This window comes from Eubalaena glacialis, chromosome 3 (genome assembly GCF_028564815.1).
Source record: "Eubalaena glacialis isolate mEubGla1 chromosome 3, mEubGla1.1.hap2.+ XY, whole genome shotgun sequence".
Taxonomy (NCBI): domain Eukaryota; kingdom Metazoa; phylum Chordata; class Mammalia; order Artiodactyla; family Balaenidae; genus Eubalaena; species Eubalaena glacialis.
In genome coordinates this window covers 148,769,951-148,796,864 of record NC_083718.1, presented here as the reverse complement: position 1 = coordinate 148,796,864, position 26,914 = coordinate 148,769,951, and the positions used below count along the sequence as shown (strand labels likewise).

General features: G+C 38.5%; 1 protein-coding gene across 5 annotated transcripts in view; it reads right to left on the bottom strand.

Annotated features, from left to right (window-relative positions):
• Positions 1-26,914, bottom strand: part of USP24 (ubiquitin specific peptidase 24) — a 146,493-nt gene that overhangs the window by 48,060 nt on the left and 71,519 nt on the right. For 4 of the 5 annotated variants that reach the window (XM_061184164.1, XM_061184166.1, XM_061184165.1 and 1 more), the window contains 20 exons: positions 26,575-26,706; positions 25,596-25,707; positions 23,707-23,783; positions 22,581-22,721; positions 22,357-22,410; positions 21,324-21,439; positions 18,778-18,844; positions 18,527-18,637; positions 17,703-17,801; positions 17,446-17,619; positions 14,081-14,166; positions 13,822-13,915; positions 12,387-12,542; positions 9,402-9,499; positions 6,549-6,644; positions 6,201-6,429; positions 5,342-5,501; positions 4,308-4,463; positions 1,759-1,829; positions 917-1,077 (listed from right to left, as the gene is read on the bottom strand). In XM_061184164.1, coding sequence (XP_061040147.1) covers positions 917-1,077; positions 1,759-1,829; positions 4,308-4,463; positions 5,342-5,501; positions 6,201-6,429; positions 6,549-6,644; positions 9,402-9,499; positions 12,387-12,542; positions 13,822-13,915; positions 14,081-14,166; positions 17,446-17,619; positions 17,703-17,801; positions 18,527-18,637; positions 18,778-18,844; positions 21,324-21,439; positions 22,357-22,410; positions 22,581-22,721; positions 23,707-23,783; positions 25,596-25,707; positions 26,575-26,706 — 2,390 coding nt within the window. The remainder of the gene's footprint in view (positions 1-916; positions 1,078-1,758; positions 1,830-4,307; positions 4,464-5,341; positions 5,502-6,200; positions 6,430-6,548; positions 6,645-9,401; positions 9,500-12,386; positions 12,543-13,821; positions 13,916-14,080; positions 14,167-17,445; positions 17,620-17,702; positions 17,802-18,526; positions 18,638-18,777; positions 18,845-21,323; positions 21,440-22,356; positions 22,411-22,580; positions 22,722-23,706; positions 23,784-25,595; positions 25,708-26,574; positions 26,707-26,914) is intronic. The other variant, XM_061184167.1, reaches the window with a different exon arrangement.

Below are 26,914 nucleotides of genomic sequence, written 5' to 3'. Positions count from 1 at the left end.
AGTTTAGGATGCTAAAAAAGTTTTGGAGATGGATGGTGGAGATGGTTGCACAAAATTGTAAATACACTTAATGCCACTGAATTGTACATTTAAAAATGGTAAAAATGTTAAACATTCTGTTATGTATATGTCACCACACTAGAAAAAAAAAAAGCCCAAGTTTGGATGCTTATATGTTAGGGGTTTAGAGTAGCTCTAACGTTTCTTCCCTCTAAGGGCTCTAATTTGTAAAGCATATACATATTGATTTCACAAATCTCTGTGGCACCTTCTAAGCCCCAGAGCAAGGGCTCGCTGGTAAAGCTGAATTAGAGAAACTGGCTTAAACTTGAGGTCAGTGTGGGATCTCTGATCTCCCAGCCTGGGCCTACACTGGGGCACCCCTGCATGCAGGCTTGCCTAAGGAGACAAGATGGGGCAGGCAGAATGGATTTACTCAAGTCATTCTCTGAGCCTGGACCTCAAGCCTTCTTCCATGCCCAGGCATGTATAAAACCAAGAAAGCAAGCTAGAAGGATACCCTAGTACCTCTAGACATGGAGTTATGAAGTAGGCTGAGCTAAGAAAGTGATGTACAAGTGGACATGGGCAGTGCGACCTTTACACAGTGATCTGGCTTGAATAATGCAGCTTCTCAACCACCAGGTGAGTCCTCTTTCTCTCTGGGGTAGGTGGACCAGGAGGAGTGGAGGTGGGAGTTGGGGTGGTTGAGAGGAAGAAAGCCTGGTAATGTTTTCTTCTAACTCTTCTGTCCTGAATGGGGAGAAAACCTGAAATGCCCTCTTTCAGGGTACAAATGTTGGAAGAGGAAAGGAGAAAGTCTATCATCTCAATCCTGCGCTGTGGACTCTGGGGGAGCAGTACACAAATCATTATTCTCTTTCTGTATGACGTGAACTTTTTCATCTTTACGTACCTCTGATTGACTCCTCGCATAATACTAGTTGGGGACCAGAGAGGCAGCTGAGCAGTGAGAATCACACCTAGGAGAAACTGATTTGGCTTCTGCACATCTGGATGGGCTGAAGTATCTGTCTGACTAAGAGTATACAGTTGATCACAGGCAACACGGCGAATCTGAAATTACATTTTTAGTGGCAAAGGAAGTACATCAACCAACACTTACAGACTGCTTAAAAAATTATTTTCCTCCAAAGTCCACCTGTGAAGGATGCTGTAAGGTTTGAGTATTTCAATCTTTAATGGTAAAGTTTACATTGAATAAACTAGGGCTAATTTAAAACAAGTGTAGTCTGGGAACTAATTTCCCAAATTATTCTAGTACTGTACTCTAATCAATAGGTTTATAATTTAATGTAAATGAAAATAAGGAAAAATCTCTTCTGCAAGTGCCTCAAAGTCAACTTTCAAGGTCATGTACAAAAATGAGGATTATAAAATCTAATGAAAGTTCATGGCTTGAGGTTGGTCTTTCTTGATTTTGACCAACATGTTGATGCTTAACGCTAGCTGCCTTGGCCAGCTATGGATACTGAACACTGGCTGTAAGATTCTGTTATAAACAAACACAAGTTAATCACAGCACTAGTCTCTTAACTTTCAGTGAAATATGGAACAGAAAGGAGGGCAACAGTCCAAATGGTCACTTTGCTTTCAGAGTGCTCTGCGGCCTCTTTGTCTGATTCCCCGAGAGGACTAAACACCATCCCTTCTATACTCCTCACAATGTCACAGGTATCCAGAGAGCCCATGCAGAACAGGACCAAAGGGGCTTTTTATAAAGTAAAAAATCCTTACCTCAGCACTTGGTGATCCAAGCAGAATATCAATGATAAAATCAGCAACACAGGGCAAGTTATAGAAAGATGCTAATGATAAGAATAAAGAGCATGGGAGCAGGGGAGGAAAATAAGTTAGGAAATGCATTTTCAAAATTTCAAAAACTTTGAATAATTTCTTAAGCTTAACTATCTTAGAAATCATCTCTTCTTCCACACAGAATCAAATTCAGTGCCTCCACAACTGCACCCACGTCTCTGAGTCTATCCCATGAGAGCCTAAGGTGCTCAGGAGCAGGACCGTGTCTTGGTCATCTTCATACCCTGACATTTTTGCACGATGCCTTGTGCATACCAGTTACAGAATAAATGTCTTGCCTTGATGAAACTATCAATACTTGTGAACTATAAAATGTACCCCACAATAAACTTACACATGATAAAAAAGCTTGAAGTTATAATTTTTTCAACTTGATTTGAAAATATCTCTATAATTAAACAATTGCAGGAAAATCGAACTAAAAGTTTGGTATATGCTCAAAAGCATTTCATAATGAATTAGTTTCATATATAAGCCTTCAAAAGCATTTCTGCTCAAAGTAAATCATTTTTGATATTATTTAACTGTCCCATAAACATCTAACTTTTTCTATATGTTTATCTTGATATCTTACATGATGAGTTTGGATGTTATACTAAATACATAATGATCATCAATTCTATGAACAGGCAGTCTGAATCAGTAATAATAGTGAAGAATAGGGCTCTGATGTGTTGGTACAATTTTTTTTTTTTATGTATTTATGTATGTATTTATTTATTTATGTATTTATTTATGGCTGTGTTGGGTCTTCGTTTCTGTGCGAGGGCTTTCTCTAGTTGTGGCAAGCGGGGGCCACTCCTCATCGCGGTGCGCGGGCCTCTCACTATCGCGGTCTCTCTTGTTGCGGAGCACAGGCTCCAGTCGCGCAGGCTCAGTGGTTGTGGCTCACGGGCCTAGTTGCTCCGCGGCATGTGGGATCTTCCCAGACCAGGGCTCAAACCCGTGTCCCCTGCATTGGCAGGCAGATTCTCAACCACTGCGCCACCAGGGAAGCCCCCGGTACAATTTTTAAAAGTGGAGTTGTTAAGACCTCATCCCTGAATAAGTATTTATTGAGGGCCTACTACACATCACACAGTGTTTGGGTGCTAAGGATTCAGCAGGGAACAAAATGAACAAAAGTCTCTGTTCTTAACGGAGCTTACCATCTAGTTGGGGAGGGGATAATGACAATAAACACAGTACGTAGAGAAATTATATTGTATGCGATAAAGTGACAAATGATAGAGAAAAAAAATAAAGGGTTTAGGTGATGGTGGGTGAGAGAAGGGTTGCGATTTCTTTAAAAAAGGCAGGGGAAGAACATACCAGGAATTAGGAACAGGCAGTGCAAGGGCCCTGAGGCAGGAATGTGCCTGAGTGTCAGGGAACAGCCAGGAAGCCAGGGTGGCTGAAGCACGGTGCATGAGGGGAGAGCGGGAGAAGGTGAAGGCACACAGGTGTCACGGGGGTGGATGGTGTCAGGCCTTAGGAAAGACCTGGCTTTCACTCAGTGTGAACCGAGAGGCCACTGCAAGGTTTTAAACAGAGGAGTGATACAATCTGACTTACATTTTAGAAGGTCCATTCTGGTTATTGTGTGGAGAATAAACTGCAAGGGTAGAAGCAGGGAGATTAGTCAGGGCACTACTGCTATAATCCAAGTAAGAGATGATGACAGGTCAGAGGGTGCTAACAGTGAAGGTGGTCCAAGGGGTGGAATCTAGATAGAATTTGAAGAAGGATGTGCTGACAGATTAGAAGGGTGTGAAAAAAAGGAATGAAGGATGTCTCCAAGAATAAAACTGCTATCAATTAAGATGGGAAATCTCTTGGACGGTATGGGCCAGACCAGTAGTTCAGTTCTGGACATGTTAATTTTGGGAAGTCTATCTGATATCTAAGTGGAGATGTCAGGGGAGCGGTCCAGGCCGTAGAGCCAAATTTAAGTGTTATCAGCACACAGAGGGAATTTAAGGCTGTGAACGTGGATGTGATTATGTGGCGAGAATGAGTGCAGACAGAGATGAGGGACTGAGCCCTGAGGTGTCTAATGTTAAAAGTATGATTAGCAACAGCCCTAGTTTGCCAAAACCAACAATAAAGACAAAAGAGCAAATCTTAAGTTTCATAATTTTTAATACTGGAGTCATTATCAGTTTAGGAATTGATATATAATTCTACTTCTATAGTTTATGACATACAACTTTGGGTTGTTTTAATTCCTCCACTAGATGGTAAGCTCCTGGAGAGTAGACATACTGCCCTGTAACATCTACTGTGGAACCTTGTATATAGAAGGTGCTCAATAAATACTTGTTCAGAATTTAAGTACTCTAGCACTATTCTTACCTATTCCACATGCCAACTTTCCCCTTTGCCATTTCTATTAATATGACCTTATCTATGAAGGGATAGAAATAATTCCCAACAGAAACCTGGTCTTTTACTAAAAGAGATGAATGGCAAGTAAGCCTCCTGCATACCCAGTTGCTGGCTCCGAAGCTGCAAGCACGTAACAAGAAGAGACAAAGCCTCTCCCGCAATCAGTGAGTCTTTGGTGGACACGGACTGTTGTCGCACACAGATGCCTGCGTGCAGAGCTACCGGGTCCCCTTCACTTCCAGAGCTGCAATTGCTTCCTGGAAACAGGCAAGCAGAAGGTTACTGTGGATCCCACAGGACCCCTGAGATTATAATATCCTTTAATGAGTCCCATAATCCTCAAGTGAAAGTAAAGAGTTCAAGAAGACACTTTAGGCTAAGAAACAAGAGAGACTTAATCACTTGATTTGAACCTCATTGCTCTGTACTTAAAACACATTTGGAACCATTAAAAAATATGTTTATGAGGCAAAACTAGTTTCAGGTGATAGAAGTAAGAACATTGCAATTTTGGAGGCATGTGGGAGTCCTGGGGTATTAGAAATGTTCCTTATCTTGATTTAGATGGGTTACACATATGTAAAAACCCTAAAAATCCTATATATTTAGCATTTCTGCACTTTACTGTGTGTATGTCATACAGTTTAAAAACTTTTTACTATTGAGGTATATCCACACACATAGATTGAGCAGGGAAACCAAATGAAGCTGAGAAATAAAGCTATTTATAAAGGCCTAACAGAAAATAACAGGCCAAACCAAGAAAATGATTTTTCCAGGTAAAAATTCTAGATGAATTTTTATTACAGCCACGATTATTGGCCTCACTATACTTTTACACTCAGCAAGCTAAAACTCTGCTTGGTTTCTCTATATTCTGTATTTATAACCTTTTTTTTTTTTCTCTTAGTATGACATACATAAATGAAGTATGCATATGCATACATGCATATTTGAACGTGCACAAATCTAGAGTGTTTATCTTGATGTTCAGAAACATTTAGTTTTAGCTTACGCTCAAAAACAAGAGAAAAGGCTTTCTCCTTTCTGTGACTCTGAACAACCTATACAAAGATGATTCTTACAGCTACTTCCTGCCCAATATTCTAATTACTTTACCCTTTTTAATCAGTACCTGAACTGCTGAGTCTGTTTCGAATTCCAGCAGGAAACAGAGAATTACTTTCTTTAATTGGTTGGCTACTCCCAACGAGGTCAAGCCGTCCTGCAGCTGCAGCCCATGACAATCTCATGAAACAAGCCACAGTAGACGTGAAATCACTGACTTCCATTGTCTAAGGAAGTATGGAAAGAGTGTTGTGAGAAAAGGTAGTACTTGAACACATCCCGCTGACTTCAATAACCTCCTCCCACTCTCAGTTTTGAGACTCGTTTCCCTCCAAGATCATCCACAAGATAGTCTTTTCCATGCTTCCATACTGTTCAAAGACTTTCACTACCCCTCTGCTACTTGTAATACAGAGACTCTACTCTCCATGTTCTGGCTTCAAATTACCCATCACCAATTTTGTTTTCACAGTTTCCCCTCTTCCACATTCTGCATTTTGGCCTATGTGAACCACTGTGTGACCACCCACACAGGCTCTGGCTTTCTCTCTAACTGCTCACGCCCTTCCTTTTGCTTGAACAACTATCCTCTCTCCAAGCTAATCTCTGTATATAGAATCCCTACCTATTCTTGAAGGCCTAGCTCAAATGCCACCTCCTACATAAAATCATCCGTGATAGCCAGACATGAAGATAATTTATTCCACCTCCTCTCACGGCCTGTAGAATGTTTTGCCTTTGTAGTTCTCTTATAACATTTGGTATCTTCTACCTGAATTACAGTTATTTCTGCACTAGTGATCTCTTTCTTACCATAACCTTCTTGAAGGCAATATTCATGTCAGTAATTTTTATATCTGCACACCACCACCAGTGCCTTCTAAATAGGAAGTACTTAATATTTCTTGAATACACAAATCACTTACTTGTATTGCGACTCGAGCAGCAGGGATGATTTCCTCAACCCTAATGGAAGACCTGTCAGACACTGACAGCTGTCGATAGGATGACTTTTCTGGGGTACCACATAAGGACATCTGCCTGCTTGTCTGCCGGCTGACATTTCGGAATGGGCGAGAAGTAAGTGCTTCTATGCCGTCTTTGGTGAGGTCCTCTTCTAATAATGTCGGCAATGTTTGTCCCACAAGTAAAAATCTTAAAAGCAAACAAAAAGCTAGGCTTAGTCAAGGTCATTTCATACTATTTTAAAGGATGGGATTTGGAAGAAAAAGTCAAGAATTGCCTTCTGAGACTAACGCAATATATTTACATACCTTGCAAGTTGTAGGCAGATGGAATAAACTCCCTGCCTTGTTTCATAGTCTACTTCTGATGGGATGGAATCCCTCTGCATGACATTTACAACCAAACTTCAAAGAAAAGAAAAAAAAAAAGGCAGACATTAAAGACTTCTATTTCTTTCATAGGAAATTTTCTGTAAGTAATTTGATTGCTTATAAATGTTATCAGTTACTTAAAATTTCTACAAGATCTTTACCTATAAATGGATCATACATATTCCTTTTACAGTTATTTCCTATGGTACATATAACCCTCCTGGTCCATTTAGAATTAGACTCCTTCCTTAGCCAAAAAGATAACCAACACAGAGTGTTTGGATGGTTCTTCTCACTAACTGGTTTTGAGTGCACCGATCAACTGCTATCTTGGTACTAGTAGAACTGTCAATTCAAAAATATGTCCAGAATTGGTGTATTCCACAAAGCTTGTTTTTCATATCCACTACCACCTATATTGCTGCAAAAGCTTCCCAACTGTTCTTCCTGATTCTACTCTTGATGTTTCACCGCCAAAATCTATTCTCAAAAGATCAACCAGAGATCCTTTAAAAATGGAGGTCACCATGGAACTGCTCTGCACAAAATCCTCCCATGGCTTCCTATTTCCTTCATAGTAGCTTGTAAGACCCTGCATAACCAGACCTCTGGTATCTCTGTGACCTCATGCTTCCTACCCTGCCCCCTCACTTGGCCCCAACCACACTGGACCCTTGCCAGCTTCGCAGGCACCAGGTTCGCCCACACAGGGGCTCGCACTGGATGCTCCTCTGGACAGCTTTCCCCCCGTATCTCCAGGTCTTGCTCCCTCAGCTCCTTCAGGTCTTTGTAAAATGTCACCCCATCAGTGAAGCTTTCCCTGATCACCCCACCGGATCTCAAACCCTCTCCATCCACTCTTGTCTTATTTTTCTCTACAGCTCTTATCACCACCTGACATACACTTTTACTTCTTCGTTTATTGTTTGTCTTCTGTTCCAGACTGTAAGCTTCATGAGGACATGGATTTTTGTTTCATCTATTCACTGCTCTGTTCCCAGTGCTTAGAACAATGCAGGCACGTACGTTAACTGACATTCAAAAATAAGCCAGAAGTAAAATGCCTTTATTAGCACAGCTCTGTAATTGGCTGAGTGATCTGAAATGAGTTTTAACCTTCTAGTTCCACTTCTCTTTTTCCCACACCCTTTATCTCCTCAAGGTCTCACCTAACTTCTCTTCCCCTGAAGGCCTCCAGACAGGAATTCCTTCAATCACCCTCTGCTCAAACTTCAAGTTGGTCTTCACTCCTTCCTCCCCTAGAGGAAATGGCAAGCCTACTTCTTTCTGGAGCAAATCTACTTCCAACTGCCGTGGAACTTAGCCCCATCGGTTGATCATCCCCCTTTCTTTTATCTTTATTCTTTTCTTTTTCATCGGCCCCTTTTAGTCAGCCTACAACGAGAATCAAGTCTTCTACAAATTAAAATCAAAACAGAAGAGCAAACTTTTCCCTCAGTTATTCTACCCTTCAAACTCCTGTCACCTCCTTCTTCTCACTCAACATAAAGCAGAGATTTCTACTTACTGATTCTGCTTCCCGTCCTTACACTTGCCACGCGACACTTGGCCAGCTGCTTATGCCCTAAGGCTTTACTTACACACTGATGTCTCCCTGAACCTCTAGTGCCATTCTCCACTTCTCTCGAGAGCATCATGTCCAAACCATCCCCTTCACATGACTCACAGGGACCTTGTGTGCAGTCAAATTCTTGACTCTCTCAGTTTCCTCCATCTCGTTCCGTATTTATTTCCCATATGCATTAAAGATTCACCATTCACACACTCTCCCAAGCTAGAAATCACAGGCTATTTTATAAATGTTCCTACCCTATATCTAGTCATAAAGACGTGCCTATTTCACCTTATAAATGTCCTTCTACCACACTGTCCCATATTTAGAAACTGTCACCTCTCCTCTGGAACAGTCATAGTTCTTATAGTTCTCCCTGCCTCCAGCCTCTCCCTCCCACTTCCATTCATCTTCTCCACTGTAGCCAGAGTAACTGTTCTAGGTAACTCCTGGCTGAGAAACCTCCTGTTTTTCCATGGTCTACAAGATAATGCTGAAATTCCTCAATGTGACCCCTCTTTACATATTTCTCTCCTTTACCCTTTGCTCTAGCCTCACTAGGCAACTGTACTTCCCAAGACAGTCCATGATGCTTTCACTCATCCCCACCCCACCTCTGGCTTAGAGTGCCCTTTTCCCCTTATTTACCTAGGGAATGGCGACTCACCTCTCAATTCCTAGCTCAAATGTCACTTTCTGGGAAGCGTTTCCTACTCTTATTATCCTAAGCAAATCTAACCATTTAACCACTGCTTTCTTCTCCACACCACAAAGCACTTTTTATAAGCCTCTGTTTTGATACTTACAATAACTGTTTGTTATTCTTTATTAAACCATGTGGCTCTCAAGGGCAGGGATAATATCTTTGCATCCCCAGCACTAATGCCTTGCACAACATAGATTACCGACAATCAGATTCACCTTATCTCAAACTCATGTGGGAATGAACAGGAACAGTAAGCCTTCTCTCCTCTACTCGAGAATTTCCCTCACTACCAGAGAGGAAGAGACATGCTTCTGTCAGCTTTCCAAATAATCAAAAGTCATAAAATGAGTTAAAATATTCCAAAGACTAAAACATCATTCCTTCTTATTATAACTCTCATAATGCTTCACATAATGCCTTGTAAGAATAAGCAAGGCTTGGCAGGAGAAATTAACTAAAATAACTAGATTCATTTCCTGCAATTCATATAACATAATATCAAAACTCTAACCTCAAACCTCCTGCTTTGAGGAAGTTCTCACAAAAGGATTTTGCACAGTTTCTTGCCATGTCATCATCAGCTGTTGGCATGAGTTTGGAGCTTAGAACCTTGGAAAAAGATAAGCACAGTTAATCATCCCAACATTTCCAGTTGAAATTACTCCTTTATACTAAGTAAAACAATCAGACAATTTGAGTCAGAATCTCTTTAAATGCTGCTCTTTTTTTTACCCCCAGTAGTATAAGGAGGCTGATGTTTCACAAATAAAATAATCACATTTTCCAAGTTCCGTTTACTTAGCATGAAAAACCTTTCTGTTTTTAAGAGAGCTGGTGTGTTCTTCTTTTTATGAAACCAGCAAATGTGAAGGTCTCAGGCTCCCAGACTTAGATAAGAGCAGGTAACATTATGTGTTATGCTGGTATGTTCTAGAAAAAGTATATAAACTAAAGTCTTATAAAACAGCCCATTTATTATAAATGCTGGATGAGTTGCCTGATAATGATTCTAACTCCTATTTACTGAGCACCTATCTACAAAGTACTAGGCATAAGGTGAGGTACTTAACATGCATTCTCTCTCAATCTCACTATGCACAGCACAGGTATTTTACTCTACAGGTAAAGACTGAGACCTGAGAGGTTAAGTGACTTCCCACCTGAGGTCACATAGTTAGAATTCGAGTCCAGATGTGCCTCACTCTAATATCCATGCCCCTTTTATAACACTGCAATACCCACCTAAAGGAAAGCTCAACTAAATATTCTGGTATAGTAGAGAATTATTTCACATAAATAATCATACTGTGGTATGAGACTACAAATCTAGCTCACATTCTAGTTTTACCACCGACTAGCTGAAAGATCTCAGATGTGTAATTTTCCTTTTTTGCCTCAGGTTTTTCATCAGGTAAATGAGGACAATAATTACCTTTACCAGAGGATTGTTTGTAAGTAAGATAACACAAGCTTAAGGTGCTGTAGTACAAGCACTGGCACAAAACAATTGCCCAGTAAACAACTGCTTATTTAGTAATGATTTTTTAAAAAATTTTAAAGCTCATTGCCGCAGTTTCCCCAAGGTTTTAATCTAGATGTAATTCAAGATCCTTTTCTATTCAAAAAAATCTGCTTCTATGAACCTATTAGTTTTACGAGCTTAGATTTTTAATGTGGTATTTTTGTTTAAAGATGCTTTCTTCCTAAGCTGCCCTTTGGGAAACAGGCTCCCCAGCCTCAGATCACAAGCATCACACAGGAGAATGGGAACCCTGTGCTATCCTAACCCCTCCTGAATGTCAACAGCCACATGCACACACTCCCCATGCTTAATGGACAATTTAGTGAAGACGGAAGGTTTCTCCAAAGGAATGGGTATTTGGAATATCCACTTTGAATTTTCCTAGTAGGCAAACATAAGTTAAAGATCGAAATGCAAGGACATTAACCTTGCAGGTAATAGTAAAAATAAGTGCTCTGGGAGTGTTAGGTTTTCTACATTTTTTGTGTCAAGCAAAAGAAAACCTATCAGAGGAATTTCCAGTTAATCAGAAGTCCTAAAATTATACCGGAGATAATTTATATAGTCCTTTGGCTCTAAGATAATGCAATCTAGGTAGCCAATGACAAGCTAGACCCACTGTTGGGCCATTCTGTTTCTCTGGGTGCTCTCAAATGTGGGTGTTAAAATTTATACCTTAACTTTTTGAGACAATCATTCAAAAGCAAATGACAAATCTGGCAGCAATTGTAAGATGCAAATTTCATAAGCTTGAGTTAGCCAAAAGTTTCTAGGTAATTTTCTATTTTGGAATATTGTATGCATTTTTAAACATCTGCAAGAAATAAGGACATATTTTATTTTTAAAATATTTGCTAGATATTTTCTCCTTTTGAACCCAACAAATGTTTTCATAAGAATGATTATTTTAAGGCAAATATGAAATGTTATCACAGCTCCACCATATAAATGAGTGAAACATAAAAATGAATGAATGTAATTTTATACTCCAAATTAGATTGTCAGATGAAATAAAACTTGGAAAAAATGCCCAAGCAGGTACCTTCCTACCAATTATGACCTTTGTTGTGATTCAAAACCTACTGAAGATAAATGGTAATTTGATGATTAAGGTTGCTTAGGCACTGATCTGGATTCCTTAATAAATAACTGACTGGATAGAACATCTTAGGGCAAAGCAAAATCATTCAGGGCTTTATTTTCTCCAGATCTTAAGTGGCCTGAGGGTCTAGCCCCTCATCCTCCAAGAGTGGGCCACTCTCCACACTGCTTTGTTACTGCTTTCATTTCATGACTCAGCCTATCCAGCCTCCCCTATGTCTTACTCATAAGATCTTGGAGCAATTATCTTGTCTTTTCAACTCTGACCCTTTAAATACCACAATGACTTGTAGACAGTAAACAGTTAGTAAATGTTTACTGAACTAAATCTACTAGTTTAAAGCTACTATTGGGAAGAAGGGTAATAAAAATATTCTTTTGTTCAAATTCTTTCAATTCTTTTTTTTTAACCTTGAAATAATAATGTTAATGTGACTCCTGACAAACTCCTTATAAAGCTTCATTAATGGCAACAAATTACAACAGCTTTTTAAAAAAGTTAGGATGCATTTAATAACAAGAAGGCTGAGGACTAGTAACTGATGTTATACAGACTTGCAAAACTTCCAGAGGAAGATAATGACACATTTTAATACATAACGCTTCCTAGTTATTTATTTACATGCTATTTTGCAAGTATAACAATGCACACAGGTATAAACTGAAAAAGAAAACTGAGCATTTTCAAAGTCCAAAACAACAAAATACTTCAATTTATATTCTATGTTTTACTTTTTTTAAAACTAATTTTTTTAAACAAACCATTCAATAATAATAGAAACCTATTTACTTATTTCTGATATCTGAAAGCATGAACCTTTAGGCCAAAATGAATCTGTTAAAATGAAATAAAAAGAAATGAGGCTTTCTTACTTCTAAGTTGTAGAGCACTCTGAAGGTGGACATTCCTGGAGCGAAAGATCGAAACAGACTTTCTAAAATTGAACTGGCGCTTGGCTGATGCTGCTGCTTGGAAGAGAGGGATGGAGATTTTGAAGACTGAGCACTTGTTTCAGACAGCAATGTTTTCTAAGTTTAATAGAAAGAAAAAAGGAATATACAGCTCAAAAGCACAAATTAAAGAGAAGCAGATATCACTACATACTCTAATATTTTTTCCGACTTTAATATAATCAAATCAATGAAATTTTCTAAAAATTAACCTCAAAGCCACATCACTCTAATTATTAACAAAGCACTGAACTCCATCACACAGACAGTAAATGCTCAACAGCATTCCAATCCTACAGGAATGCTTCTGGGATTGTATTCTAAGCAACACTAGTGGGGTCATCCTAATTTGTTTCCATGTTTTTAAAATTTGTACCACTAGGAGACTTCCCTGGTGGTCCAGTGGTTAAGACTCTGCGTTCCCAATGCAGGGGGCATGGGTTCGATCCCTGGCTGGGGAACTAAGATCCCACATACCGCAACTAAGCTCGCGCGCCGCAACTACTGAGCCCATGCACTCTAGAGCCCTCGCGCTGCAACTAGGGAAGCCTGCGTGCTGCAGTGAAGAGCCCTCGCAGCCAAAATAAAACAATTAAATTAATTAAAATAATAAATAAATAAAATTTGTACCACCAAACATTGATAATTAAATTGTAAGATTGCAGTGCAGCAGTTTCTATAATTTTTTTAGTTAGTACGAGTAATATAGTTTTCAATTACATTAGTTCTCTTCTTCCTCAAATTAATATATAAGGTACATGTGACACAATTATGAGCTCATCTAAACTATAATCACTGAAATACAAAATTCATAACTTAGTTCTAACAGCTTTGATCTAAATGAATTTATTCTGAGAACACGAACAGTATTATAGATAAAACGCAATTTCATTATATATATACAACTCTTCAGGAACAAGATTCTAAACATTAAACAAAAGGAACTTTAAATATCAACTGTGAAAATATTAAATGATAACCCATTTATGCAAGCAACTCAAACATATACAACAACCACATTCAGAGAGGCATCATGACAGAAGAAAAGTATCTCAACTGAATCAGAACTAGAGTCTGACCCTAGCCAAGACCGTTCATCACTCTGTGCTTGGGTTTCCTAATATAAAACATGAAGGAGGTGGAAGCAGATGATATTAAAGGCTCTTCCAGTTCTAAAATTTGATATCATTATTTACAGCAAAGGTATTTTACAGCAAAAGTATTTTTCTAAAGAAAAAAAAAACTGTTATGGGAAAGATGATATCGTATGACCTTAATGTGATGTCATGCTGTATTTTCACTGAATCATGACATAAAATTCCCATGCCTGTTAAATAACTATCCAAGATACTCATACCTTTCTTCCTAAAGAATCAAGTTGATCAAGGGCTTCCTGAATGGCTGGATCAGTGGGTATTAAGAGCAGAAGCTTCCGTACTCGTAGAGTTATCCTGAAATTTTTCAAATATTAGTTTTTTTTCACACAAACCAGTTTCAATAACAAAGTCATTTATAGTATGGGATGTGAAGTAATATACGTTTCAAGTGAACATTTACTGGGTTCCCTAACTTTAATAACTTTCTCTCTTTCAAGCTTCGTAAACATTTCTATTTACCTTGGCTCCTCTAGATTGGCCAGCTGGTAAAGCATGTCAAATACATTACACACAAGTGCCATCACAACACCAGGGAGGGATTTCTCCTGAGGGAGGAAGCAAAACATAAATGCAAATTTACAAAATAATTTTCTCCTTTTCTAATCCAAGTTACAAACAATAAAATTACTGGTTCTTAAAGACTGGCCACTGCAAAACTTGAGGGACGCATGGTGCTTATCTGCCTCAAACAACAACGCACGGGAACACAGAGTGAGGGGACACTCCCCCTCCTAGCGTGCTCAGCACCTGGGCTCTCTTCTCCTACCACCTGCTGGCGAAGGGGCCAAGGCACCAAAAAGCAGGCAGCGGCAGAGGGGCAAAAGAAAGGGCAGATGTGATGAACAGAACGGAGGGTGGGCACCGCTGGAAGCTGATCATAGCTTGGCAGGAGCAAACAAGGCAGAGTGATTTAAAAGCAAATTCATTCAGAACTCTAATGGAAAACTGATGAATTCATAAAAGTGCTAATAAAAGATCAAGATGAAAAAAAAAATTAATTACATGGGACTGAGTGAACTGATGAGGATGATTATAATTTTTGTGACTGTTTGAATAAAAAAAAAAAATCCCACAAGGACTCAGAGACAAAAAATATACAAATCAATTTTCACTGCAAAGTAAAGGAGCTGTTACAGTGGAGGATTAGTGGACTGAATGTCAATATTATGACACAGTATGAGTGTGTTTCGTGCTTGGTAATTGCAATCATTGTTGCTTTTGTTGTGGTCATCCATTTACAATGCTTGGTGTCAGTTTATTTATCTCTTGTAAAAATAAAATACAGTGTGTGTGTGCGAGTTGTGAAAAAATAAATAAATAACAGGAGTCAACCGTATTAAAAAAAAAAAAAAAAAGCAAATTCAAAGTGATATACACACACACACTCGCACACAACCACATAGATATATATGTAATTTAAGTTGAGAAAAAGAAGTTGGCCTGTTTTTTTTAAAGGTGAAAAAAAATGGATACAACTGTATAGAAGAGATTCAGATGTGATTAAAGAACTATTTTCTGGTATAAGAAATAAAAAAGCTAGACATCACTATAGAATATATTTCTGTTTGGGAAGGTTTTTAATAAATTCAGGATAAATATGAGACAGTTTAAAAATGTTAAACTCAAAGATGCTATGTACGTCATTTCTGTTGCTGATGAACTGTCATAATACTGCTCTGAGTATGATTTCGTTCTTAAATTCTCACTACATATAAGAATAGTTACTTTTTAAGAAACGGCACAATACTAACATTAACCCTGCAGGGTTCTGTGGTATCTGTAAGCAAGGCTATGCTCTCTAAGTTAAAGAGACAGCCATGCAAAGATCTTACATTTGTAATTAAATGAAAGGACTATATATAATAACTATGAAAAAAATCCCTCTTTGTCATTTAAATACCTTTATTTCACACGAGGGCTGGCATTATCTTACTTTCTAGACTATAAAAGCATAAAGAGCTGAATGGTCTTGTTAGTTTTGTACCCCTGGTGCTGAGCTCAGTTCCTGGCAGACAGAAGGTACAAAAAACCCTGATTCATAAAATCTTCAACAAATACTGATTACCTATTATGTTCTAGGCACTGTTTTAGGTGCTGGAAATACAGCAGTGAGCAAAACAGACAAAGGTCTGCTCTCAAGGAGCTTACATTTCACTGGGGGGAGAGAGAGAGACATTAAACAAGGTAAATAAAATATACAGTATGTTAGGCAAAAATAAAGTAGGGAAGGGAAATGAGACGTGCAGGAGTAGGAATAGGTGGAAAGTTTAGACAGGACTGCCAAAGAAGGCTCACCAAGAAGGCAACATTTGAGTGAAGGCTGAAGGAAGTGAGAAAGAACCACAAGGGCATCAGGAAAGAACATTACAAGCACAGAGAAGAGCAAGTGCACAGGGCCCACTATGTTTGAGGACCAACATGGAGGCCAGTGCAGCTGGAGTGGTGAGAGTGAGGCTGGGTCATGGGGGAACATCTCAGTGGAGGGGATAGACCAAGTAGGCCCTGAAGGTCCCAGGAAAGACTCTGGCTCTTACTCTGAGTGAGATGGGAGCCGCTGGAGAGTCTGAGCTGAGTGGCGTAATCTGACTCTGTTTAAAAAGATCATGGGCTGCTGGGTGCTACACAGAGACTGAACTGGTATAAGGGCAGAAGCCCTGAGACCAGTTAGAGAACTACTGAAACCCTCCAGATGAGCGATGATGGCTGCTTGGATTGGTGTGGAAGCTGTGGAGGCAGAGAAAAGGAGCTAGATTCTAGATGAATTTTAAAGGTAGAGTCAAGGATTTGCTGACGGATAGGGCTATGAGAGAAAGAAGGGACCCAAGGATTTTGGCATGAGCCACTAGAAGAATGAAATAGGCATTATCTGAAATACGGCAAGACTGGGATGAAGAGGTTTGGGTTAGGGGCGAGGTGGTGGGAAAGGGGATATCAGGAGCTCAGTTTTGGATGTTAGGACTGGGATGTCTATCACACATTTACGAGGAGATGCTGATTAACTAGTTGGTTCCATGTACCTAGACTTCAAGCTAAAGATAAAAATTGGGGTGTTATCAATATGTATACAATATATAACGCTTTGAAACTGGATGAGACTCCTAAGGGAATGAGCGTAGACAGAGGAAAGGTCAAAGGACTGAGCCAGGGAACTTCTTTGTACACAGATTGGGGAGGTGAAAAGGAGGCAGCAGAGGAGACCAAAGAGGGAGAACCAGAGCGGGAGGGCGGAGCCGGGGGGGTCCTGAAAGCCAAGGGGAAAAAGTATTTCAAGGGGAAGTGATCACATGGATCAAGTCTGATGAAACGTCAAGAAGATGAGGATTGAGAGGTGGACGTGACAGATCACCTTGCAGCGTTTATTTTTGAGAGGGGTCAAGAGAGTATGGTAAAGAGAGCTTAGACAACCCTTTCGAGGAGCTTCGCTGATTTGGGAAGGAGAGAATGGGGACAGGAACTGAAGCTGAAATTGGGGTGAAAAAAGGTTTATTAAAAAGATGGTAGAAATAGCACAGCACATTTGAATGTTAATGGGAATGACCCAGGAGAGGAGAATCAATGAATCAATGAAGAGAGATACATGAGAGGAGCAGCAAGCAGTGGCCAGGAAGAATCACTCAGACTCAGAAGATTCTGTGGTTCAGAAGACTGACAAATTGTGTATCTTCTTCTTCCCACTGAATCCCAGCATTTCTCAGTGATACAGTTCTGAAGGGGCAGGACTTGTCTGAGAGAAAAGGACATAATCATGCAAATCTATATGGGCCGAAGGCAAAACTTAATGATGTTACGTTCTTGTTTTGAACTTGAATATTATCGCTCAATACCTGCTCCATGGCATATGATGAACTAAACACGCCGCTACTGCTGCTGCTGGAGCTGGTTGAGGAATCTGCGGAGCTCCCAGACGGGGTCCCACTGCCAGAAGTCTTTACTGTGAGGATCTGCTCGTCAGAAAAGCCCAGCTGGTGGAGGAGCTTTTGATCTTTATTCACTGTCAGCTGTAAAAAGTGGTTTCTTAATTATTGAGAAGGAAAATACTGATATCAGACTAAAGTGCCACAAAATGTTTATTTACACCTACCAGACTATCATTTGTAAATATCTGTATACTATCCACTGGAGAACACAACTGCTTGGCTATCTTCCACCGGACACTCCCTATGGTTTCATTACTGTGAGCCTGTAAAATGAAATGAAACACTGTTCTGAGTAATTCACTTATTCATCAATTTAAACAACTATTAGCGAGCATCTGTTATGTACCAGGCACTGTTCCAGAACCTGGGAACACAGCAGAGAACCCAAAGACAAGAATCCTGCCCTTGTGAGGCTTCCCTCTTGCAGTAATTAAATATTCTCTTCCATACTCCATCCCCCAGCATGCATGGAATGAAATCTCAAGTCCTTCTTCCACTGGAGTGTCTTCCATTCTTCCCCTTCTCACTGTGCTCTAGTCACACCAGCCACTTTCCTTGTCACTGAATAAATCAAACAAACTCCCACCTCAGGACCTTTGTACCTGCTGCTCCCTTTGTGTGGAATGCTCTTCCCCAGAAATGGCTAACTCTGTCACTTCATTCAAGTCTCTGTTCAAATGTGATCACCTCAGAGACCTTCCCTATCCATTCTTACCTAAAATATGTCATGTATACCCATCTTATCCTGCTGTCTTCTTTTTTATAACACTCATTATCACCTGATATTATGTATTTACTTATGAGTCTGCTTATACCCTATCAGCTTCCTTTCATTTCAGGTCTTTATTCTAAATTTGTTTTCCAAACAGCTTTTAGAATAGTCATTCATGCAGCTAAATCAACAACAGTGTTCAATCTCAATCAACAGTGTTCTTATGAAAATAACATGACAATATGGAAATGGCTTCAGAGCTTAATGTAAACCTACCTCTACAGTGAAGGTATCTTTGGTAGACTCATAAGTAACATTAAGAGTTAAAAGATGTCCATGGAATGAGGCACCATGAGGTAGAATAGTTCGGGGAACAGAGTAAAAATCCTTGAAAAAGATACAGCAAGTCAAAAGATACAGCAAGTGAGATGCACAGCGCCACTGTTAAATGTCACAAAAATACACTCCTAACACATTGAGACTAATTATAGGATGATAAAGTTGCTTTACAAAGAAGAGAGGCTTACCTCTATAGTGATCACATAGCGTTCTGCCAGAAGCAGCAATCTCTCAATTATTACAAGTTTAGTGGATCTATGAATTAAAAAAATTTTTTTTGAAAATACTTGAAATGAACTGCTGACTTGAGCTCAATTTCAATCTATTTCACCAAAACCACAATCACAATTAGCCCTCTCCGGTCAAAGACTGAAATCTGCAAAGACTAAACTTCCTTTTCACTCAAGGGGTAGGTGGTTCAAGCAGGTCACAGCTGTCGCACACAGATGGAATATGGGGCAGAAGCCTGCCCCTCCCCATGTTTCCTTTCCTGTTCTTTTCTTTCTTCTTCTTTTTCTTTTTTTAAACAGTTGTCCCATAAATAGAGGACCTGGGTCTCCTCTGGGTCTGCAGGCTTATTTGTCTACCAATCCACCAAGAATGAACGATCAGTGAGTTTGAATCTCATAATCTTACAACTAAGATATGCCACATAATTCTGTAAACACAAAGAATCTGACTAAGTTCTGAACTGCCTGAAATTTAGAAGACAAATGCAAACCATTAAGTATGCCACAAATGAGAGCTGCTGTTTGTTTTACTTAGCCTAAGAATGAGGCAGAAGAAAAGGACGAAAAAAATTGTTCATCTGGTTTAAGTGACTAGTCTGTATAGTTAAAACATACAATGTAAGAATTTGTTATCCCAAGGGTTTTCAAAGTACTTAAGAAATCAACACACATCAAGAGACATAACCATCTCTGGAACAGAAAACACACAGCAAGGAACTGTGGCACTCTCACAGAATCTGAAAGTGAGACCTGAGGTCTCTTTTGGTTAGACTTAAGGAATCTTATCATTTGAAATAACAAGACTCCAACATTCAGCAGCTTGTACAGTCACAGCTCCACACTTTATTAATAAACACTACATGTGTTAACACTAACAAATGAAAATCCAAGTGCCCTTAATTTAAGTATTTACTATTCCAGAGAGTCTAAGTATTTTGTACAGGTGTATTTCTAAATCTGGAAAGTTTTCAGATTTTCTAACAATAAGTATGCTGATTAGCAGTACTGGAAATTTCACTTTAAAAAAAGTTGGTTAAACACATTTAACAGAGTTCTAAATTCTTTCAGCCTACGGGCAGAAACCAGAACTTGATATTCAGATGGAAAATCTTTAGGAAATATTTAAGTGCTTAACAAGTGAATTGTTGAGTGAACTGTTTTATTTTGCCTCAATGATGAATTATATCACAGATAGCATTGCAAACACTGTACAAATAAGAGAATAACTCCTCCTCCCATAAGTGGAAAAATTATGGTCACTGAAAAGTTCTTTTAAGACTAGTGAATGAGATAAACTACATGTTGTTCAAAGGCAACTCTGAAATTACATATTCTTAGTAACTCTGTTTAGGGTTTATAAAGAGAATATTTAAAAACTATCACGTGGTTTTGTTCTATAATAGTCAAATATGAAATGATTCAGAATACAAAGCAGTTAGAAAAGACAAACAAAAAGCATGCTTATTTAAAGCAGCAGCAGTTTGGAAATCCCAATCCAATAGTTTATAAGTGCATTTCTAGTCTGGTTTGTCAGACAAATGAATCGTTAAGGACCTAGGTCATAGATATAGACTACATTTTATAAACATGTAATTAGGAATTCTTAATGAAAGTCTATTTGAGATACACTTCCAAGAATGTGGGAATGCAGAAGTCACGTTAGTGTTCCTATCATGAGTTGAATCTATAATCACTTTCTGTCATTTTAAAAAGAGGTCCAAGAAGGTTGAGTTCTATCGGCTTCTTTCATATTAATAATGTATCACTACACGGTACTCAGCTCATTTCAAAAAAGAAGATAAAAGAGAAGAATGTGAGCAAGGATATTGCCTTGACTCCTAAAGGATGGCTTTGAAAAGAAAGGAATATCCCCAACTGTGAATAAAGAGAAATAAATAAATACATACATACGTAAACACGTAAAGCGATTCCAGGAGTTGAAAAAGACTTTATGAGCACCAACCTCTAGGGCGCAGCAGAGTGAGGCACAGAGAGGGAGCCCTTCTCTGAGCACCTGCCAAGGTTTCCTGAGCATCACTGACTGGGGGATGCTTACCAGTAATGAAAGGCACATAAAACTCCCCAAAAGTATTTTAGTTACTTCAATCTAATGTTTCTAAATACTCATCTATTCTCCTTACTATATCAAAGACCTATAACGCTGAACTCAGATTTCACTGACAACATCTGAGAATACGCAACACAACAATGTGATTAAGAGATGTCAGTTCAAAGTTTTAACACAAATATTTGGGGCTAAAGTTCTTATTAAAAATTATTTTGAAAAATGATTTTAAGTAAAACATTTTAACTACGATTACATCATAATGTACAATATTAATCAATCATCATATTCCACTTCATTTTGCTTATGCAAAATAAAATGAGGAAATGAACAATTAACTGAGGTATCTCCAAAGGAAAGAAAAGATTCCAATGTTTTTTTTTTAAGCTGATCTACATTTAGGTGTTGCACATTCGTTGTAACTTCTGCAATCACTTACCTGTATGGAGACTGGACTGACGTGGCTACAGTTGGCATGGCAGTTGCTGTAAGCATCTTTGTTGCTCTGGTCACAGCGTGTGTCAGAGTGGGGCCACCAAGTGCTGAACTGGCTGCCTACGAAACAGAAAATCATCACTCTATATCAGGGTTTCTCAACCTCAGCTCTATTGACATTTTGGGCTGGAAACTTTTTTTGTTGTGGAAGACTGTCAGGGACATTATAGGATGTTCAGTGGCAACCTGACTTCTATTCACCACTCACCTACCACTAGGTGCCAGTAGGACACCTCTAGTTGTGACAACCAAAACGGTCTTCAGACACTGCCAAATGTCCCCTGGGAGACAACTGAGAACTACCATTCTACATGTGTTAATACTTACATGGCACCTCATTTAGGGATACCTGAATATTTTAAATGTTTTTATGATGGCATATTTGGATGGAAGTCACAACTTGGGAACTCCTTCCTGTACAGATTCATCACCAGCACATATTCATCATCAGAAAGTTTAACTTATTGAGATAGTATTACACTGCAGGCTTCTAGTGGACAAAGACACCCAACACTACACACTACTGAGTGTGCTGCTATGGCCTTTAATAGCATTTATGATATAAACAAAGTGACACATGTGAAAGGATGGGAAAAGAAGCAAGTGCTTGTATAAAATTTCTGGACAGAAAAAGGAGAAAAAGAATCTATCAGAAATGTGGAAAGTACAGTAGACCTATTTTCTGAAGACAGTTTCTATACCCCAAAGGGGGTGGGGGTGGGGTGGGTGGGTGGAGCAGGGAAAAGGGATGGGGAGGGAGAAGGAAGGATTTCCTGTAAAATACACTTCTACATTGTGGGCATTAGGGCAAATGCCTGTTCCCTATGTCCACAATACGGTACTGCTAGCAACTTCTTCCTGTAGGATCCAGCTACAAATATCAACATTATACACGATCTCAAAACACAAAATTATAAAAGGAAAAAAACCCCAAAGCATTTATTTCAAAAACAGGTTAAATAAAATTTGCTACTCACTTCTAATCTCGTGTAGCAATCAGCAATGAATTTCTTATGTAATGATACAGAATCCTAAAAGTAAGAGGTATGTGGAAATTAAAATTAGTCTAGCATTTAGTTGTAATCATCATTAAGGATAAAATGTCAAAATAAAGAAGCCCGACTTTCAGGCATGCCAACTTAGCAATTAAAAATATATTATTTTCTGCTTTTTTGTGTACCTTCTTTCCTTAAATACCCACCTTCTTTAACCTAGGATTTAGATTAATGTAACTGTAGTTTATGATTAACTGAATAGCTTCATTAGCAATTTCTTCATCAGGTGATTCCATGGCTATTTTCCAAATGAAATCCATTCCTATCAATTCCAGCTTTTCTACATACTGTTCAAAAGAAAGAAAAGTATACAGAACACCAAGGTCACAAAATTACAATTATTTTCTGCTACACTGTAACTCCACACCTCTTCAAGTTCAAAATGAATTAAGGCTGCAAAAACCAAGCTACATATGAGAACATCATTATACTGATGTGGAACTTTAAAACAAGAAACAACCAACAACAGAAACACTGGGCAACTTCCACGGAACCAAGACAGATACGGAGATTTTTCTCCAGACATTCCTAAACCTAAGCTAGAACTCTACCCAGATGGGCTACTAAAGCAGAAACAAAACAAGAATAATATGGGCACCCTCTTCAGGAGCTTTTCTTCAAAGGAAAGAGAGTCAGGTTAGAGGTAGTTACTAATCCTTGGGGCTCAATCTGGTCTTCTCAAAGCTCAGTGAGAAATGGCAGGATCCAGGCCTTATAAGATCTTGTTAAAATTCTTACCACCTAGGAAGTCAGGTCATGAATGAAACAGACTTGGAAAAAGAGTTATTTTTTGCCTTTCTTTTTTAAGGTGCTCACGTAAATATAAACATAAGCTGTATACATTCTACAGGTCCTCATTTTCCTGCTTCCTTGTCTGTTCTTAAAAATTTCCCCCCAAATCCTTGCCACTGCGATCCCAGAACTGAAGATTTTGGTACTTTTTCAGGTACATGTGAATTGCTAGATCTGAGAGATTGGAAGCTTGGCTGGAACTATCCCTACTCCACGTTCACCCAGCCACAGGAGGCCGCTGGCTGCCCCAGGTCAGCAAGAAGCAAAGAGGGGTCTGAGAAGTCACCTGTGTGGGAAACGGAGCCTCCTCACACTCTAAGAGAAGCTCCCTCATCCATGCAGAAGACCGCAGTCAAGGAGGTGCCCATTCTTTTTAAAAAAGAACCTCATGTTTTCTCTCAATTATAATACGTTTTTTGCTGAATGTCAAGTTTTACTAGATTTTCCAAATTTTCTAGATTTGAAAACAATGTTACTTACCAATTGAGCTCCTTGTCTTTTCAATCGATGATCACAGAGATTCACATTTTCAAAAAAAGTCTTAAATAAGTTAAAACCTGAAATTATAGAATGTCTGATAAATCCATGCACTCTAGGTACCACAGATAATCAATGAAAAGACAAAGTATATCAAGAGCTAAAACTATAAAACTCTTAGGACAAAACATAGGCACAAATCTCCAAGACCTTGAATTAGGCAATAGTCTCTTAGATATGGTATGAAAAGCACAAGCAACAACAATGACAAAAAAATAAATAAACTTCATCAAAACTAAAAGCTTTTGTGCTTCAAAGGACTACCAAGAAAGTGAAAAGCCAACCCACAGAATAGGACAAAATATTTGTAAATCACATATCTGATAAGGAGTGAATATGCAGAATATATAAACAACACTTACAACTCAAAAATAAAAGGGCAAATAACCCAATTTAAAAATGAGAAAAAGATTTTTATAGACATTTCTCCAAAGATGATATATAAATGACCAATAAGCCCATGAATGGATGCTCATCATCCTTAGTCATCAGGGAAATGTAAATCAAGCCACGAGATACCATGTCATAACCACTAGAATGGCTAAAAAAAAAAGACAGTTTATAATAATTATTAGAGAAGATGTGAAGAAATCAGACCCTCATATACTGCTGGTGTGATTATAAAATGCTGTAGCCACTTTGCAAAACAGATAGGCAGTTCCTCAAATGTCAACTATATGATACAGCAATTCCACTCCTAGGTATATAAAAACTTGTATATGAATGTTTACAGCAGCATTATTGATAATAACCAAAAGTGGTGACAACCCAAATGACCATCAACTGATGAATGGATAAACAAAATGTGTTATTGCCATACAATGAAATATTACTCAGCCATAAAATGGAATGAAGTTCTGGTATGTGCTAAAACCTGGGTGAACCCTGAAAACATTATGTCTCAGCATGATAAAAGAAGCCAAATATTCATACAAAAGGTGACATATTATATGGTTCCATTTATATAAAATGTCCAGATTAGAATAATGTATAAGGACAGAAAGTAGATGAGAGGTTGGGGAAAGGGGAGAATGGAGAGTGACTATTACATGGTTTCTTTCTGGGGTGATGGAAATATCCTGAGATTAAAAATGGTGAAGGTTGAACAACTTTGTGAATATACGAAAAGCACTTATTGTACACCTTAAAAAAGTAAATTTTGGGCTTCCCTGGTGGCGCAGTGGTTGAGAATCTGCCTGCCGATGCAGGGGACACGGGTTCAAGCCCTGGTCTGGGAGGATCCCACATGCCGCGGAGCAACTGGGCCCGTGAGCCACAACTACTGAGCCTGCGCGTCTGGAGCCTGTGCTCCACAACAAGAGAGGCCGCGATAGTGAGAGGCCCGCGCACCGCGATGAAGAGTGGCCCCCACTTGCCGCAACTAGAGAAAGCTCTCGCACAGAAACGAAGACCCAACACAGACAAAAATAAATAAATAAATAAATAATAATAATTAAAAAAAAAAAAAAAGTAAATTTTATAGCATGTAAAATACATATCAATAAAAAAACGCAAAAGAAACAACTGAAAAGAGGCTTTCTACACTTTGACAAATCTTTACCTTAAATGAATCCTTTTTGTACTAAGTGATTTCATGAAAAGACAGCTTAACAATTATTAGCCTGTATCATTTAAAAATACCATTCATGTAAAAAGAAATTTATCTGTGTATATAAACATATGTATATATAGATGTGTCTTTATATGCATAAGGCAAAGTCCAGAAGGATATCCCAAACTGGTTAGCTGCTTCTGAGAGTGGGCTGAGAAGAAAAGTATAAAATTCTTACTTTAAAGAACTGAAAAAATGATTTTAAGGTTTTTTTCCCTACCATTCATAGTGATTTCATATGACTCCAATTTAAGAATCTTCTCCTTGAAGAGCTGCTGCTGAACATCACTCTCAAGATCATGCTGCCCTTTTGTAAACCATTCAAAACACATCTGCAGATCAAGACAAATATCACCCTGTAACTAAAGTCCATTTCAGGCAAATACATATTCCAAACTGGGAAAGCAAAGATAAATTATTTTTAATTCTTTAGAAATTTATATTGCCTTAATACCACTCAAAACTAAATTGGTTGTAACTCTGGAACTAAATAAAGCAGTTAATTACAGCAATCTTTCCTCTAGATAATGAAAATATATATTCATGCTTTTCACTCAATTGTTACACTTTGGTTTTTCCACCAACATTTATTAATAAGCCTTACTATGTGCCAGGCACTGTGCTAGGCACTGTCACATACTTAGTCCTTTCAATAATCTTATGATGTAGTTAACACTATTCTACAAAATGAGATGAGGAAACAGCCATTCACTGTTAGAAAACGTCAAAGCAGTGTGGTGCTCCTGGTTTAATCCATTTTCAGCTGTGTAACTGTAGTTCTAAAGATCTGTCTAGGTATCAGTTCCTTCTTTAGTGTTTCCGGGATACAACATCATTATAGGAACTCAAAGTTTTCTATTGGTTAACTTAAAATTAGTTTCATGGGAGGGAAAAAAATACTAAAAGACACACCAAGAATTCTTTTGCCGTACTCATTTGGCTGAATTTGGTTTTATCCAGAATGGTATCAGACTTACCAAAGATCTCACACACTTGTCTGTATCACAGATATATATTATATAAAATATCTTTTCAACACTTACAGTTCCTAGCCTATTAGTATAAATGTGTGCTTAGTAAATTGAAAAGTGTTTAGAATTGAAGATGTGAGACACACACAAAAATGTGAGATACACACAAAAAAGTGAAATACTATTAAGTCCCACTGCTGTCTTACTTCATCCACAATATCTTCTTACCTCTCTATCTAATTCACAAACATCCTGGCCAGTCACAAGACACTCCCAGATTTCCTTGGCACGATTCCAACCCAGATACAGAGTAGCTTCTTGCAAGAAAAATGCCAGAAATTTTAGATGGGCCTCTAGATACTGGAAAAAGAAATAATGCTAATTAGTTAACTCCAGGCATTCATATGTAAAAGCAAAATTAAAAAAACAAAAAAACTTTGAAATTAAAAAAATAGTTTTACCTAATGCTTTTTCATATAACTTAGGGTAAAGTAAATGTGAGAAATCTGTTTACAAGTTGACAATACAATGTAGCAGAAACTACTTGAAGTCTAACACAAACTCAGTT